The following is a 15,633-nucleotide window of genomic DNA, read 5'->3' as shown; positions in this document are numbered from 1 at the left end:
ATTGCCAAAACATTAAAAGTTTCTTCACACTATAAACGAAACACTTCCCGTTCACAACCGTCTCTTCCACAACAATTCTTTTCTTCCCACAACCCATTCTATTTTCATACTTATCACTCTTTTCATAGTTATCTCTCTTTTTAGGGGCGGCTCAATAATATATGTGACCCAAAGCCAAACTTCAACGAGGGGCCCTAAGCTTTCTTTCTTTAGTTTATTTTTTTTAGCTTTTAGAGATGTAAAATTATTAATAATTTATTTATAAAATATTTTAAATGCACAATAATAAAAATATAGTACAATCAAATATGATTCAACAAATAGATATAACTACATATATATTTGGTGCTTCAATATTCTTGATGCAATGCAAAAATATTGGGAACAAACAAAAGAGGTCACAATTATTTCTGGTCTTTTATTGTATGAATAGTTTGTAAAATAGTTAGCCATACATTAACACTTGAATTCTAGAGAAGGCCAAACGAGTGTAGAATAGTAAAAGTGAATGCACTTCTGCATAAAAAGGTTATAAAGAGATAAAAAGAATGTGGGCTCATTAATACAACAACAACAACAACAACAACAACAACCACAATCCAATATAATCCTACTAGTGGGGTATGGGGAGGGTAGTGTATACGCAGACCTTACCTGTCACGACCCAATTCTCCCTCTGTAAGATGTCGTGACGGCACCTAGTCTCTACGACTAGGTAAGCCTAACAAAGATGCGAAAATAACAGAAATGGAAGCAAAACATAAAAACTAACTGTAACAGATAACTAAATAACTGATAATAATGCCGCTCGACATTTACAATAACCAACACTCAAGTAATACATAGTATTCCCAAAACCCGAAACATCAGAAGTCACAAGCTACAGAAGGAAACTAGTATCTCTATACACCAGAGTCTAATAAAAGAAGTAATAACGGTAAATGACATAGGAGGGAATAAAGGGGGACTCCGAGGTCTGCGGACGCGACAGATATACCTTGAAGTCTTTGTACAGAAGCAAGCACTCTCAGCTAGTAGCGGGGCTGATAAAAAGTACCTGGATCTGCACACAAAATATGTGCAGAAAAGTAGCATAAGTACATTACAATGGTACCCAGTAAGTGTCAAGCCTAACCTCGGTAGAGTAGTGACGAGATCAGGTCCGGACCCTACTATGATATAATAATAAGACAGATGCTATAATAAAAATGAACTAAACGAAAAAAGACAAAAACAAGTATTCACAAAGCAATAACAAACACCGCACAATGATATAACAATAGGGGCGCTCCCGAGATACCGTCTCGTAGTCCCAAAAGTAAATATACAGGGAGAACTCCCGAGGTACCGTCTCGTAGTTTTAAAAGTAAATATGCAGGGAGAACTCCCAAGGAACCGCCTCGTAGTCTCAAAAATAAATATGTAGGGAGAACTCCCGAGGAACTGCCTCGTAGTCTCAAAAGTAAATGTGCAAGGAGAACTCCCGAGGAACCGCCTCGTAGTCTCAAAAGTAAATGTGTAGGGAGAACTCCCGAGAAACCGCCTCGTAGTCTCAAAAGTGGACACACAGCTCAAACTAATAAATACAACAGTTAACAACAAGATTTCTACAGTTAGTACTGATAAAGAACAAGGAAAAACAGAAAATCAACTAGGCATGCTTCACAGAGTTCAAATAAGCAGTTAAAGTACGTAGACATACAATATTATACTAAACAGGATAACTACACAGGTTGGTATAACGCAATTAAGAATGAAAAGCATATTACTACTCAGAAAAATGGTATAACCCAAATTAAAAGAAAAACAGGTTGCAACTCAGTAAAATCGGTTTTTTTTACAACAACTAGCCCGTGTACGTACTCGTCACCTCGTATACACGATGCTCACATATTACAACAGTACCAAATCCTAAGGAGATTTTTTCCACACAAGGTTAGGCAAGACACTTACCTCGAACCAAGCTCAATCAATCGGTAACAATACATTTTTCACAAATATCCGGCTTCGAATGGCCTAAATATAGCCAAAATCAATTACATACCATAAATATAACTATAAGAAATTAATTTAATTTATGAAATCAAAGCTAAAGAAAGAATTTAGAAAATCGTCCCAAAACGTCGACTCGGGCCCACATCTTGGAATCGGGTAACAGTCACAAAATACTAACACTCAATCAACCATGAGTTCACTCATACCAAAAGTATCCAAATCCGATGTCAAAATCTCAATTAAAACTCAAAATCTTAGTTGAAGGACTTCTTCCCATTTCTCCCAAAAATTTTCAACCCAAATCTGAAATTAAAGGATGGAATTAATGGCAGATTAGTGGAATATAACCAAAAACAAGTGAAGAATCATTACCCAATCGATGTCTCTGAAAATCCCTCAAATTCTCGTTCAAATCCGAGCTCCCTATCTTAGGTTTTGGTAAAAATGGCCAAATATCTCGAAGCCTCACTTAAGTAGGTTCTGTCCAAGCATTTCCGCACTTGCGGAGCCTGGGCTCGCACCTGCACGTGTGCACATGCGGACAATGGTCTGCTTTTGTGAAGTCCTCACCCACTCGGCTCCCGCTTCTGCGATCACTCCCCCGCAGGAGCGGCTCCGCTTATGATCCCCTTTTGTCGTACCTGCGACCACTAGTTACCCAGACTAGGGCCGCATCTGCGAGCTCCCTTCCGCACATGCGAGTCCGCACGTGCGGTCTCCAAAGCATAGGTGCGAAAACACTAGAAACGAGAAAATTTCATAATTTGCAAAAGTTCAAATTCAATCGGTTAAGCATCTGAAACACACTCGAGGTCCCCCGGGACCTCAACCAAACATACCAACAAGTCCTAAAACACCATACGAACTTAGTCGATCCCTCAAATCACATCAAACAATGCTAAAAACACGAATCACCCTCTGATTCAAACTTAATAAACTTGAAACTTTAAATTTCTACAACTGATGCCGAAACCTATCAAATCACGTCCGATTGGCCTCAAATTTTGCACACAAGTCATATTCGACATTACAGACCTACTCCAACTTTCGGAATCGGAATCCGGCCCCGATATTAAAAAGTTCACTTCCGGTCAAAATCTCCAAAAATTCAACTTTCGCCATTTCAAGCCTAGTTCAGCTACATACCTCCAATTCACATTCCGGACACGCTCCTAAGTCCAAAATTACCAAACGGAGCTAACGAAACCGACAAAACTCTATTTCGGAGTCGTCTTCACATAGTTCCAACTACGGTAAAAAATCCTAGAACTTAAGCTTCTGTTTTAGGGATTAAGTGTCCTAAAGCACTCCGAAACTACAAACAAAACCTCCCGGCAAGCCACATAAGCAAGAAAAGATACGAAAAAAGCAGTAAATAGGGGATCAGGTCTAATACACTCAAAATGACCGGTCGAGTCGTTATATTACCCCTACCTCCCTGGGATAGAGAGGCTGTTTCCGATAGACCCTCAGCTCCCTCCCTCCAAGAACTCCCCACCTTGCTCTTAGGGTGACTCGAACTCACAACCTTTTGGTTGAAAGTGGAGGGTGCTCATCACCAGAGCAACCCACTCTTGTGATGTTTATTAATAGTGATGTTTATATATAAAACAAATAAGGCAAGAAGGTATATGTTCACACTATTAAATAGGGAGTGAATCCCAAAATACTACTCTTCTCTCCAAAGTTCTAATCTTTCCTTGAAATTGTTTACTTTATTTTAAAACACCTAACATTCTTAAAGAAAAATTGACACATGTAACTATAAATGTTGGGAAATTTTGGGACCCTCCAAAGTATGAGGCCCAAAGCAGTCGCTTCATTTGCTTTACCGTTGGGCCGCCTCTGTCTTTCCATACTCTATCAATTACTCAGTAGCCTTTTCATATTTTTTTCTGCTCATTTTCTCTTTGCCTTTACTTTGTTAAACTTCTCTAGACTAATCTTCTTTGTTCTTTTTTTGGGGGGAAAGAAAAAAATTCATTAATTCACTGGTAATCACTATATTTTTCACTCACCAGAAAGTTAAACCTCAACAAAAACTAAATTCACCGCTAATGAAGTCTTCGAAGAAAAACATATCTCGCCCACGATCTCAACAAATATTGGTATTCACTCCACAACTGCCGGTCTTTGATTCAAAATTAATCTATACAATCTATGCGTTATTCTTATATATTTGCAACATATAAATTTATACAGCCTAATCTAATTGTATAGGTGTGGTCAGACAAGGATTACGAGGTCAAAACGCCGTGAAAAGATTGAGGTACAGTCCAAAGCACAGCTATGCTTTTTCCACAATTCATACCTGATGGTGTAAGCATTCTGGAATACTATAATTCCTTTTCCCTAATTCATAAATAAAGGTGTAAAGATTCTAAAACACTTTAAAAATCTTGCAAAAACCCAAAGATTCTTTACTACTATAATTTTTACACAATGTATAACTATGGTATAAATATTCTTAAATACTATAACTTTTTGCCTACTAATGGTGCAAAAATGTTGTTTTACTTCTATTTTTTTGGGATCAAATCTCGACAACAATATTTTTAAATGTTGATTATAGTTTACTTATATAGAGTTTAGACTATTTTACGTTTTCATCTTAGCCTTCGAAATTGGTATTGGATAATTGTTCAACTTCTTCTCTGCACTTTTGTACTATACTTGCAGCCATATATGCATTTTTAATAGCTGCAACATCGTAATGACCTGGAATATATATTTTTTCGCAGAAAAATTGTAATGGCCGTATTAATGCTTTCTTATTTTAGTTTGAATATATATAAATTCTCTATATTTGTATTCTTATATTGTCGTGCTATAGTCTTTTGTGTTCTACTTGAAGACCATATGCATTTATAATACAACAATAAAAGACTAATGGTTAGTAAAATATATTTTTTTCTGGCAATATTGTAAATGCTAGAAAATTTATTCTTCAATTTTCTTATATCTTGCCTTTTCTCCATTATTTATGTGCTCACTCTTCCTCCAAAAGACATGCCTCTTTTTACTCCTTCAAAAGTCACGCCTCTTACTCTTCATCTTAATTTTAACCACACATCGTTTTTCTCCTCTTATTTCCTCCACATCAAAGCAAATCACATATTTCTTTTAACCACACGTCGTTTTCTCATTTTTTGTTTGTTGCATTATGATGTTTATCTACCTTTTGGGTATTTGACATTTAAATAAAATATAAATTGATGATTTTATATGATGATCGGTTAATATAGAGTTCAAGTAATTTAAAACTAATTAATATAGTTTTCATGTGCTTGCATATATCTTCCTACTATAACTTATTGTAAAGGAGTTAGTTAATTGTACTACAGTTCCCTGATCATTAGTTAGCTACATGGGTAATTATATTATTTTTCTTATTTATAATTGTCATTTGTTAGGAGTCAATAGATATTAGTATAAGAATACGCATACACTAAGCAGTGAAGTAATCAAATTGTTCTCTCTGTTCTCTGCCTTTCTTCTGCTCTCAATTTCGTCTTCTCAATTCATTTAGTTGTGGATTACACTTCATAATCAGTGTAAATAAGTAAAAGTTAACATGGTATCAGAGCCCTAATTAGCTGAATTGAGGGATCTTTCGCATATTTCTGATTAAATCGAGGAATTCAACTCTTTTTTTTGGCAGAAACCCTAATTACTTGTTGTTTTCATGGCGATTGAAGATGATGCTGCCGATAAGGAAAATGAAGTTACTGGCGAAATTTTCGGTGGAGGATCGATGGTGATTGACCATAATCACCCACTCTATCTCTACCCGTCTGATGGCTCAGGATCGTTGTCCATAGGTTTTTTTGTTGACCGACATGGATAATTACATGATTTGAAGGCGAGCTATGAAATTGTCATTGCTTGGGAAAAATAAACTCGGTTTTGTGGACGACACTATCTTAAAAGAGGATTTTGAGCCAGAACTATGGAAGTTATGGGATCGGTGCAATGCAATCGTAATTTCATGGATAATGTGTAATGTTAGCAATGTATTGGTGACTGGAGTTCTGCTTTCTTTAAATTCTCATGACATTTGGTTATCCTTGGAGGAGCATTTTGACAAGGTAAATGGATCTCGTGAATATCAATTGTATAGGGAAATATTTACTCTTACTCAAGACACATTCTTTGTATCAGTGTATGTTACTCGATTGAAAGATCTATGGGACGAGTATGACTTTCTTATGCCTCCTCCTTGTGGTTGTCCTAAATCTAAAGAATTTCTTAAGCATTTACAACATCAGAGGCTCTATCAGTTTCTTATGGGCCTCAATAAGGGCTACAACCAAGCTTGTAGTCAGATTCTATTAAAGACACATTTGCCTACTGTAAGCCAGGCGTATGCTATGATTATTCAAGATGAAAGTCAGAAGATAGTCGCAGGAAATCAGTATGCTAGCACTGGAATTGAGCCAACTACTTTGTTTACATCACAAGTAGGAGCTACTTGTAAATCTAAGAAGAATTATAATATTGAATGCGAGTTTTGTCATCTAACAGGTCATTCTAAGGATAGATGTTATAAACTAATAAAGTGTGACTACTGTGGCATGAAAGGGCATTTGAAAGAGAACTGTCATAAGCTCATCGGTTACCCTGCTGATTTTAAATCTAAGAACAAGGTAAATGCGGTGGTGCATGAGAACACTGCTGCTCCAGCATTCAGTCAGGAGCAATACTCTATGCTTCTGAATATGCTAAGCAATGTTTCAACTTCAAATGCTAGTGCTCATTTGGCAGGTAATCCTATTTTTTCATAGGTTAATAATGTTCAATGGATAGTTGATATCGGGGCCACTAATCACATAATTAGTAATGACAAATTGTTGCTTAATGGTGTTAAAGTAGGAAATTCAAGAAATGTACAATTGCCAATAGGTGATTCTGCTCAAATAACACATGTTGGTGATTGTTAGTTGGCTGGAGGTGATGTGATCAAAGATGTGTTGTGTGTGTCATCTTTTAAATTTAATCTCTTATCTGTCTCCAAAGTAACAAGAGAACTTAACTGCTGTGGTTTGTTCTTTCCTGAATTTTGTATTTTTCAGGACCTTTGCACTAGGAAAGTGAAGGTGACTGGTAGAGAGCTAGATGGACTCTATCTGTTAGATTGTCCGACTAAAAGCAATATTTTGGAAAACATGAGGTTTATGGCTGTTAAGGAAGGACGTAGAGAAGTTTGGCATAGAAGATTAGGCCATGTTCCAATGGCAGTACTTAGGAAGATTTTTGTTTTTACAAATAAGGCTGATTCTTTTACATCATTGTGATATATGCCCATTGGCTAGGCAAACTAGAGTTCCATTTTCAATCAGTGATAGTAGAGCAGATCAATATTTTCTTTTGGTACACATGGATGTGTGGGGACCTTATAAAGCTATTACTTATAATTGAATGAGACACTTTCTTACTTTGGTTGATGACTATTCAAGATGGACATGGACCTTCTTATTAAGAGTCTAATATGATATTTCTGAATTGCTCAAGACTTTTATTTCCATGATTATTATTTAATTTGGTAAAAAGATTAAATTTTTCAGATCTGACAATGGGTCTGAATTTTGTTATAGTAGTTGTGGTGAGTTGTTCAAACTGCATGGAATATTACACCAGAGTTCCTGTCCTTACACGCCCCAACAGAAAAGGTTTGTGGAAAGGAAACATAGGCACCTATTAGAGACTACTAGAGCCATTAAGTTCCAGGGTGGTCTTCCAGTCAAGTTTTGGGGGTGTTGTGTAGAAGCTGCTACACATATTATGAATAGAATGCCTTCAACAGTTCTAGGACATAAATCTACTTTTGAGATGTTGTACGGTAGATCCCCTTTCTTGGCACACATGCGGGTGATTGGTTGTTTATGCTTTACCACTGTCTACCAAGACAAGATAAATTTGGTCCAAGGGCCATTAAGTCTGTCCTTCTAGGTTATGGAGTTTATCAGAAAGGCTACAAGCTTTATGATCTGGAAAATAATATTTGTTTCATTAGCAGAGATGTGGTGTTTCATGAAAGGATTTTTCCTTTTTTGCTGGCTAATGAGAATTCAACCTCAATCATTCCTGGTGTGAATATTTTGCCATCTGCTCATGAAGTAGATGAGTTTCTTATTGCAGTAGATAGTCACTCCAATGCTCCTATGTTTTTACATGCTCATGTCCAACATGCTGCTGATGGATCATCACCAGCACACATGGTTGATCATGGGGATCCCCAGGAGGTTGAGTCTGTTCAGGAGGTTGAGTCTGTTCCTACTGATAATCTTGTTGCTCCACATCTACATACTGATCAGCCTTCTCCTATTGTTAGTGTTCTACATCGACCTACTAGAACTCTTAAGCCTCCAAGGACTGACAGGAAACCTGGAGCACACTCTTGTTCCTATCCTCTTTTAGATGGCTTATCTTACAGTCATTTGTTTGCTAAGTATCAATATTTTCTAACAAAGTTTTTTGCTGAGGTTGAGCCTAGGAATTATTCTGATGTAGTCAAGGATCCAAGGTGGATGGAAGCTATGCAAGCTGAAATCCAAGCTTTGAAAGACAATAAGACTTGGTTGGTTGTCTCTTTGCCACCTAGAAAGCGAGCCATTGGTTGCAAATAGATTTTCAAAATTAAATATATGGCCACTGGTGAGGTGGAGAGGTTCAAAGCAAGGTTGGTTGCCAAGGGGTATAGTCAACAAGAAGGACTTGATCATCAGGAGACTTTCTCCCCTGTGGTCAAATTGGTCACTGTTAGATCTGTTATTTCTTTGGCTGCCATGAGTAATTGGGAGATCGATAAAATGGATGTCTATAATACTTTTTTGCAGGGAGATCTGACTGATGAAGTGTATATGTGTCTTCCACAAGGATTCATGAGTGGTGTCAGTTCTTAGCATGTGTGCAAACTGCTTAAGTCCTTATATGGTCTTAAGCAGGCTTCTAGGCAATGGAACCTTAAACTTACCTCAACCTTGATCTCTCTGATTTTACGCAAAGTCCTTTTGACTATTCCTTGTTCACCAAGAGGTCACGTGGCAAGATGGTGGTGGTCTTAACCTATGTTGATTGATCTCTTCAGAGATGATGTTTCCTTGATTCAGGAGACTAAGGATTGTTTGCAGAAGGCTTTTAAGATCAAGGATCTTGGTGAATTGAAGTACTTCCTTGGCATAGAGTTTGCACGCAGTAAAGAAGGGATTTTGATGCATCAAATAAAGTATGCACTTGAGCTTGTCTCTGACATGGGGCTGGCTGGTGCCAAGTCAGTTGGTGCTCCTATGAAACTAAACCAAAAGCTCACCACCACAGAGTTTGATATGCATGTTGGTTCCTATGCTGATTATGTTTTTGCTGATCCTACTGCCTATCAGAGGTTGGTTGGTCGACTCTTATTTCTGACAATCACTCGACCAAACATTACTTTTACTGTGCAATGTCTGAGTCATTTCATGCACTCTCCAAAATGTTCACACATGGCTGCTGCTCTCAGGATTGCGAGGTACATTAAGGGTTCCCCTGGTCTTGGCATTCTCATGCATTCTGAGACTTATTCTCAGCTTACTACTTACTATGATATTTATTGGTTACATTGTGATGCTTCGTAATTCCCTCATCTCTTGGAAGCAGAGGCAGACCCAAAATTTTTACACGATGGGGGCATATTATTCTGCTCAACCAGTGCCCCATAAATGTTTTTAGTATTCAGGGTGCCAACTGCTTTAAATTAACCATTTTAAGGTATATACGTATATATATACAAGATTTCGACCGAAGTTTACGGGGTTCGGTGACCCCTCACCCGTACACATGGGTCCGCCTCTGCTTGGAAGTCGAAGAAATATGCCACTTTTTCACGGAGCTCCGCCGAGGCTGAGTATCGAAGTCTAGCTTCAACTGTGGCAGAGGTAGTCTAGGTTGTAGGTTTGTTCAAGGAGTTAGGTGTGGAGATTCAACTGCCTGTTTCTTTGCACTGTGACAACAAATATGCTATTCAGATAGTTGTGAATCTTGTGTTCTTTGAAGTACCAAACACATCGACATCGATTAGATTATGGGCTGCAGAAGGACACTTAGAGCTAACTTTAACGGGGCTGAAGAAATTCGAAAAAGTGGCTGCTGATATTTTACATGATCTTATTGATAGAAGTCTAGTTGTTGTTAGGACGCGAAGCTTGAATGGTAAAATCAAGACATGTAGGGTTCATGATCTTCTGCTTGAGAGAAGCTAAAAGCGAGAATCTCTTGCATGCTGTAAATCCTCAAACATGTGAGCAATACAAGCCAGTTTCTCCTCACGATCGTCGGTGGGTGTTAGTTTCAAAGGAAGACTATCATCCTGCTCCTTTCGATGATCTTACTCATAGCAAAACTGTTTCCCTTCATTTTTTGTTCAGCGGAATGGAATCCGTGAATGAATTAAGACTATCTGATTTTAAATGTCTAAGAGTACTGGACTTGGAGGCTGTGGTATTCGATGATATCCCTACTGCAATATTACTCCTAATCTGTTTAAGGTATGTGGCTTTGACAATTACGATATCTAAATATCTACATATTTCCAGTCTTTGTAATTTACAGACTTTCATTGTTCGTGGAAGTACTCTCGTACTCTCTTCTACCATATCTTTACCTCATGAAATTTGGGAAATGCCTGAATTGAGGCATCTCCGGTCTAAGGAAGTATTTCAAGATTGTCGCGGAATCGTTTTTCTGAGGGTTCGGCGAGGGCAGCAAAGTTAGCCTGAGTGCTACTTAGCTTCAGCCCTTAGACAATAAATAGCACAATCGTGCTAAAGCGATGACAATCACACGAAACAAGCAAGAAAGCTATGAAAGAAAGAGACTCGAATTTGGGAGGCAAGTGCCAATTTTCTATTGTATTATACAATATCTGATGCTTACAAAGAATGAGTATAAAGCCTATTTATAGAAACGAAAATGGCTATACAAAAGGGGTGGTTGGCAGGGCTGGTAAGGCTGTTACAGCAGCCTGGTGCATTCCAGCATGGAAAGCTGGAAAGGCAGACTTAGTGGATTTTGCTGTCAACCATGGCCCAGAAGGTCAAAGATGCCTTCCCACTTTCGGTTGCTTGTCCCTTGGTCTGCTGACTTTGTGCCAAAGGTGTTTTTAGTAGGCATCTCATCATTTCTGTGTGGCCCTACGTGTTTTTCCACTGATGGTAGTCCGAGATTTGAGCTCGGACAAGCCACGCCATCGCTGAAATTGCTGAAAATTAATAGGTGCGATGGCAGGGCGGTGCACGCTCCCCCAGTTGAAATGGCGACGACCCCGGTGCCATACAACTGAAGATAATTGTGGACTTGTTCCCTGAACTGCCACAAATCTTCGAATTTCTCCCATGATGCCTCCTTTGGCGAAGTTCCTTTCCAATGAACAAGGAACTATTCGCTTGAATTGCCCCATCCTTTTTCACGGACCAACTGATGGTCTATGATGGCTTTCAGTTGCTTGTCTGTTGTTGGCGGAGTAGCAAAAATTTGGCTTCGACTGGACTGCGCCCGATCCTTGTCTTCCATGTCTTCGAAATATGGTTTCAATTGGCTAGCATGGAAGACTGGATAGATTTTCAGATGACGCGGCATGTCCAGTCGATATGATATTATCCCCACTTTGGAAACAATTTCTAATGGGCCCTCATATCGGCGAATTAGACTATGATGTATGCCTCACAGTGATTGGAACTGCCGTGGATTTAATTTTACCATGACCCTGTCTCCAATCCTATAGTTGACTGGACGACGCTTTCGGTCCGCAAATTTCTTCATTTTGCGGGCTGCCTTGTCAAGATATGACCTAGCTAGATCGGCTTGTTCCTCCCAAAACTTGTCCATGTGAAAAGCCCCCGGATTTTTCAATCCGACGTTGGCGGGCAATGATTGAGGAGTGTTGGGTTGTTGCCCAGTTGCAAGCTCAAAGGGACTCTTCCCAGTCGCCTCGCTGCATTGCAAATTGTAAGAGAATTGACCTATGTCCAGTAGCTTAGCCCAGTCTCTTTGATTGGCGCTGACATAATGCCTCAGATAGCATTCAAGCAAGGCATTAATCCTTTCCGTTTGTCCATCTGTTTGAGGATGGAAACTTGTTGAGAAGTGCAGTTGAGTTCCCAACAAGCTGAACAATTTTTTCCAGAATGCGCCAGTGAAACGAGGGTCTCGATCGCTTATGATGTGCTTAGGCACGCCCCAATATTTCACGATGTCCCTCAAGAATATACGTGCTGCCTCTTTAGCTTTGCAACCGGCAGTGGTGGCCGAAAATGTTGCATACTTGGTGAATCTATCGACAACCACCATAATGGTGCCGAATCCCTCCGAATTTGGCAAACACATGATGAAGTCCATGGTTATGTTGTCCCATGGCTTCGCCGCAACTGGCAGCGGCCCAAGTAAACCCCCAGGAAGCTTGGATTCCACCTTGTCTTGTTGACAAACTAGACAAGTGCGTACATATACCTCGATGTCGTCCCGCATCCGAGGCCAATAATAAGAAGACTCAATCAGGGCCAATGTGCGTTTTTGCCCTGGATGACCTGCCTAGGCAAAGTCATGACCTTCTTTCAGCAGAGTACGCTGGAGATTTGCCCATTTGGGAACGTAAACCCTTTTGCCAGTGGTGTACAAGAGACCATCTTCTTTCCAAAATCTCTGAGTTTTGCCTTGACTAGCCAAGGCAAGAAGCTGTTTTGCCACGGGTTCATGTTGCATGCCCTCTAAGATGGTCTTGATGATTCCACTGCTTGATGAGCTAACCATGGTTGCTAGTACTGTCTTGCGACTCAAAGCATCGGCAACTACGTTAGCTTTCCCCGGTTTGTATTCCAGGGTGTAGTCGAATTCGGCCAAGAAATCTTGCCAACGGGCCTGCTTGGCAGATAGCTTCTTCTGTGTTTGGAAGTAGCTTGTTGCTACGTTGTCAGTCTTGACAACAAAATGTGCCCCCAACAAGTAATGACGCCAAGTCCTTAGGCAATGGACTACAACAGTCATTTCTTTCTCTTGGACCGTGTAACGCCTTTCAGCGTCATTCAGCTTTCGACTCTCAAAGGCTATAGGATGGCCCTCTTGCATCAGTACGCCTCCTATAGCAAAGTCAGACGCATCGGTCTGAACTTCAAAAACTTTCGAGAAATCAGGCAGTGCCAATACGGGTTCCTTGGTGATTGCTGCCTTGAGTTTCTCGAATGCCTTCTGGCAGATGTCGCTCCATTCCCACTCTCTGTCCTTCTTCAGCAAGTCAGTGAGGGGGGATGCAATATCCGAGTAACCAAAGATGAATCTACGATAATAGTTGGCTAAGCCGAGAAAGGACCGAAGTTCCGGTACCTTTGTAGGAGCTTCCCAATCCTGGATAGCTTCCACCTTGTCCCTATCCATTCGGATTTCCCTATGGCTGATTGTATGCCCGAGGAACTGTACTACGGGCTGTACGAAGCTGCATTTTTCACGTTTAACGCACAGATAATTTTCCCTTAGTACCTTGAATACCTTGCGAAGGTGTTCCGCATGGTCTTCCATATTGTTGCTGTAAACCACAATATCATCTAAATAGATGACAACGAACTGATCCAAGAAGGGATGGAATAGTTTGTTCATCAAAGTGCAGAAGGTTGCAGGAGCGTTTGTCAAACCGAATGGAATTACCAACCATTCAAAAGCCCCATACCGTGTAACACAAGTTGTCTTGGGCTCGTCTCCATCGGCAATCCGCACTTGGTAGTAACCTTTCCTCAAATCCATCTTGGTGAACACCTTGTCCTGCCCCAAGCGGTCAAATAAATCAGCAATGAGAGGGATAGGGTACTTATTCTTCACAGTGACCTTGTTAAGGGCCCGATAATCAATACATAAGCGCATGGTACCCTCCTTCTTCTTATGAAATAAGACAGGAGCTCCGTAAGGTGCCTTGGATGGTCGTATGTGGCCAGCCTCTACCTCAATTCCTCCAATTTTGGGGGCGCCATGCGATAAGGCGACATGGCAGGTGGCTTTGCCCCTGGAACCAGCTCGATCTGATGATCAACTTCCCTTCGTGGTGGCAAATGTTTGGGAAGTTCTTCCGGCATCACGTCCTTATTATCATCAAGGACTTGCTCAATGCAGGGAGGCAATGCTACTGCCTCAAGGGAAGGCTCAACGATTCCCGTCAAGGTTGCAAGAAATGTTGGTTCCCCTTTCTTGAAACCTTTCACAAATTGCATCGCTGACAGATGCATTCCAGTTTGTGGTACCCGAACAAGGGGCACAATACACGAACCTTCGGGATCGCTTATGTGAAGCTGGTTGATACGTGGTGCAATAAGTGCGTTGACCTCATACCAAAAGTCCAATCCCAGAATGATGTCAAAGACATCCATGGGAGCAACGGTGAAGTCCGTCAATCCCTGCCAGTCTCCTAAAGCAATGTGTACGTTAGGAGCAAAGCCATGAACGGTAGTGGGAAGGGCATTGACAGTCTTCATTATCGTGTCGCTGGATATAAAGACAAGTCCAAGCTCCCTAGCTCGTTCCTCTATCACAAAATTATGTGTCGCACCTGTATCCACCATGATGCGTACGTCTTTGCCGTTTAACTTGGCATCGACAAATAAAGATTCACGGGGCCTCACACGAGGCGGTTGGGCAGCAACAGCAGCAATGGTCATATGGTTTATCAAGGCCATTTGATTGAACAAGCCTACGGCCTTGTTCTTCCCTTGTCCTGTACCCTCAGCTGGTGCTCTTCGCTCATCTGGTTGCTTATCAGTAGGTGCAGCAGTTTGTCCTTACTGCTGGTGGGCTGCAACAATTGCTCCTAACTTGTTTAGTGTAGGGCAATTTCGAGCAGCATGAGAAGGGTCTCCGCAAAGATAGCAAACATCTCGCTGAGCAGCCTTAGGTGCGCCTCCTTTCCTCTTCTCATCATAATCCTTGCGGTAATTAGAAGAGTGGTTTCGGTTGCCTCTGTTATCGTTGTTCCGATGGGGAACAAATTTGCCTTTGCCTCTGTGGGTGTCCGTCTTTGGAGCAGCAGCAGCTTGGCTCCGATTGTTATTTCCCTTGAATGCTCCTGTCCGGAAATCTGACAATGATTCGGCTACTATAATAGCCTCATCGACGTTGTCGATCTATCGCCTATGTAATTCTTGTTTGGCCCAATTCTGCAAGCCATCCAAGAAATGGAACAATAGATCCTCACTGGTCAAGTTGGGGATCTGAAGGGTGAGTTTTGTAAAATCCTTTACGTACTCAAGGATGGAGGATGTTTGCCTAAGCTCCCTCAACTGTCGGCGAGCCTCGTGTACAACATTTTGAGGATAAAACTGTCGTTTTAGCTCCTCTTTGAACTGCTTCCAAGTGTCAATGGAGCACGTTCCTTTTTTCATATCTGCCTTCTTTCTGCACCACCAAAGTATGGCGGTTTCTGATAAGTACATGGCTGCCGTTCAGATTTTGGCAGCATCGTTGGTAATGCTTAGATGTTCGAAATAAGCATCCAGCTGCCACAAGAAGTTTTCCACGTCTTGAGCGCTTCTTTCAGCCCGAAATTCTTTGGGTTTAGGAGCCTCAATACGTGTTTCCCGAACAGTGATGGGACCTCGCCCAGTGGTTCCTGCTGTCTCTTCTAGACGC

At 40.7% G+C, this 15,633-nt stretch overlaps 3 protein-coding genes across 3 annotated transcripts; 2 read left to right on the top strand and 1 right to left on the bottom strand.

Moving 5' to 3' along the window:
- The first annotated feature begins 5,864 nt into the window (after positions 1–5,864).
- Positions 5,865–8,621, top strand: LOC117282003 (uncharacterized). The gene is made up of 4 exons (XM_070190110.1): positions 5,865–6,759; positions 6,868–6,920; positions 7,068–7,232; positions 7,839–8,621. The coding sequence occupies exons 1-4, from the start codon at positions 5,865–5,867 to the stop codon at positions 8,619–8,621; spliced, it is 1,896 nt and encodes a 631-aa protein (XP_070046211.1).
- Positions 8,622–9,062: 441 nt separating this feature from the next.
- LOC138902265 (uncharacterized mitochondrial protein AtMg00810-like) lies at positions 9,063–9,608 on the top strand. Its single transcript, XM_070190109.1, has one exon. The coding sequence runs from the start codon at positions 9,063–9,065 to the stop codon at positions 9,606–9,608; it is 546 nt and encodes a 181-aa protein (XP_070046210.1).
- Positions 9,609–14,786: 5,178 nt separating this feature from the next.
- Positions 14,787–15,386, bottom strand: LOC138902264 (uncharacterized). The gene is made up of 2 exons (XM_070190108.1): positions 15,200–15,386; positions 14,787–15,082 (listed from the first exon to the last, which is right to left on the bottom strand). The coding sequence occupies exons 1-2, from the start codon at positions 15,384–15,386 to the stop codon at positions 14,787–14,789; spliced, it is 483 nt and encodes a 160-aa protein (XP_070046209.1).
- Between the last annotated feature and the right edge of the window lie 247 nt (positions 15,387–15,633).

Source organism: Nicotiana tomentosiformis, chromosome 12 (assembly GCF_000390325.3).
Source record: "Nicotiana tomentosiformis chromosome 12, ASM39032v3, whole genome shotgun sequence".
NCBI classification, from domain to species: domain Eukaryota; kingdom Viridiplantae; phylum Streptophyta; class Magnoliopsida; order Solanales; family Solanaceae; genus Nicotiana; species Nicotiana tomentosiformis.
This window is presented reverse-complemented; position numbering and strand designations above follow the sequence as displayed.

What these genes read in the sequence shown, in the direction of transcription:
- LOC117282003 (XM_070190110.1), top strand. Translation starts at nt 5,865, where the DNA reads ATGAAATTGTCATTGCTTGGGAAAAATAAACTCGGTTTTGTGGACGAC. An exon ending in TGCTAGTGCTCATTTGGCAG is followed by an intron (nt 6,760 to 6,867) that starts GTAATCCTATTT and finishes GTGTTAAAGTAG; the next exon opens with GAAATTCAAGAAATGTACAA. An exon ending in TAGGCCATGTTCCAATGGCA is followed by an intron (nt 7,233 to 7,838) that starts GTACTTAGGAAG and finishes GTTGTACGGTAG; the next exon opens with ATCCCCTTTCTTGGCACACA.
- LOC138902265 (XM_070190109.1), top strand. Translation starts at nt 9,063, where the DNA reads ATGTTGATTGATCTCTTCAGAGATGATGTTTCCTTGATTCAGGAGACT.
- LOC138902264 (XM_070190108.1), bottom strand. Translation starts at nt 15,386, where the DNA reads ATGAAAAAAGGAACGTGCTCCATTGACACTTGGAAGCAGTTCAAAGAG. An exon ending in TCAGATCCCCAACTTGACCA is followed by an intron (nt 15,083 to 15,199) that starts GTGAGGATCTAT and finishes AATCATTGTCAG; the next exon opens with ATTTCCGGACAGGAGCATTC.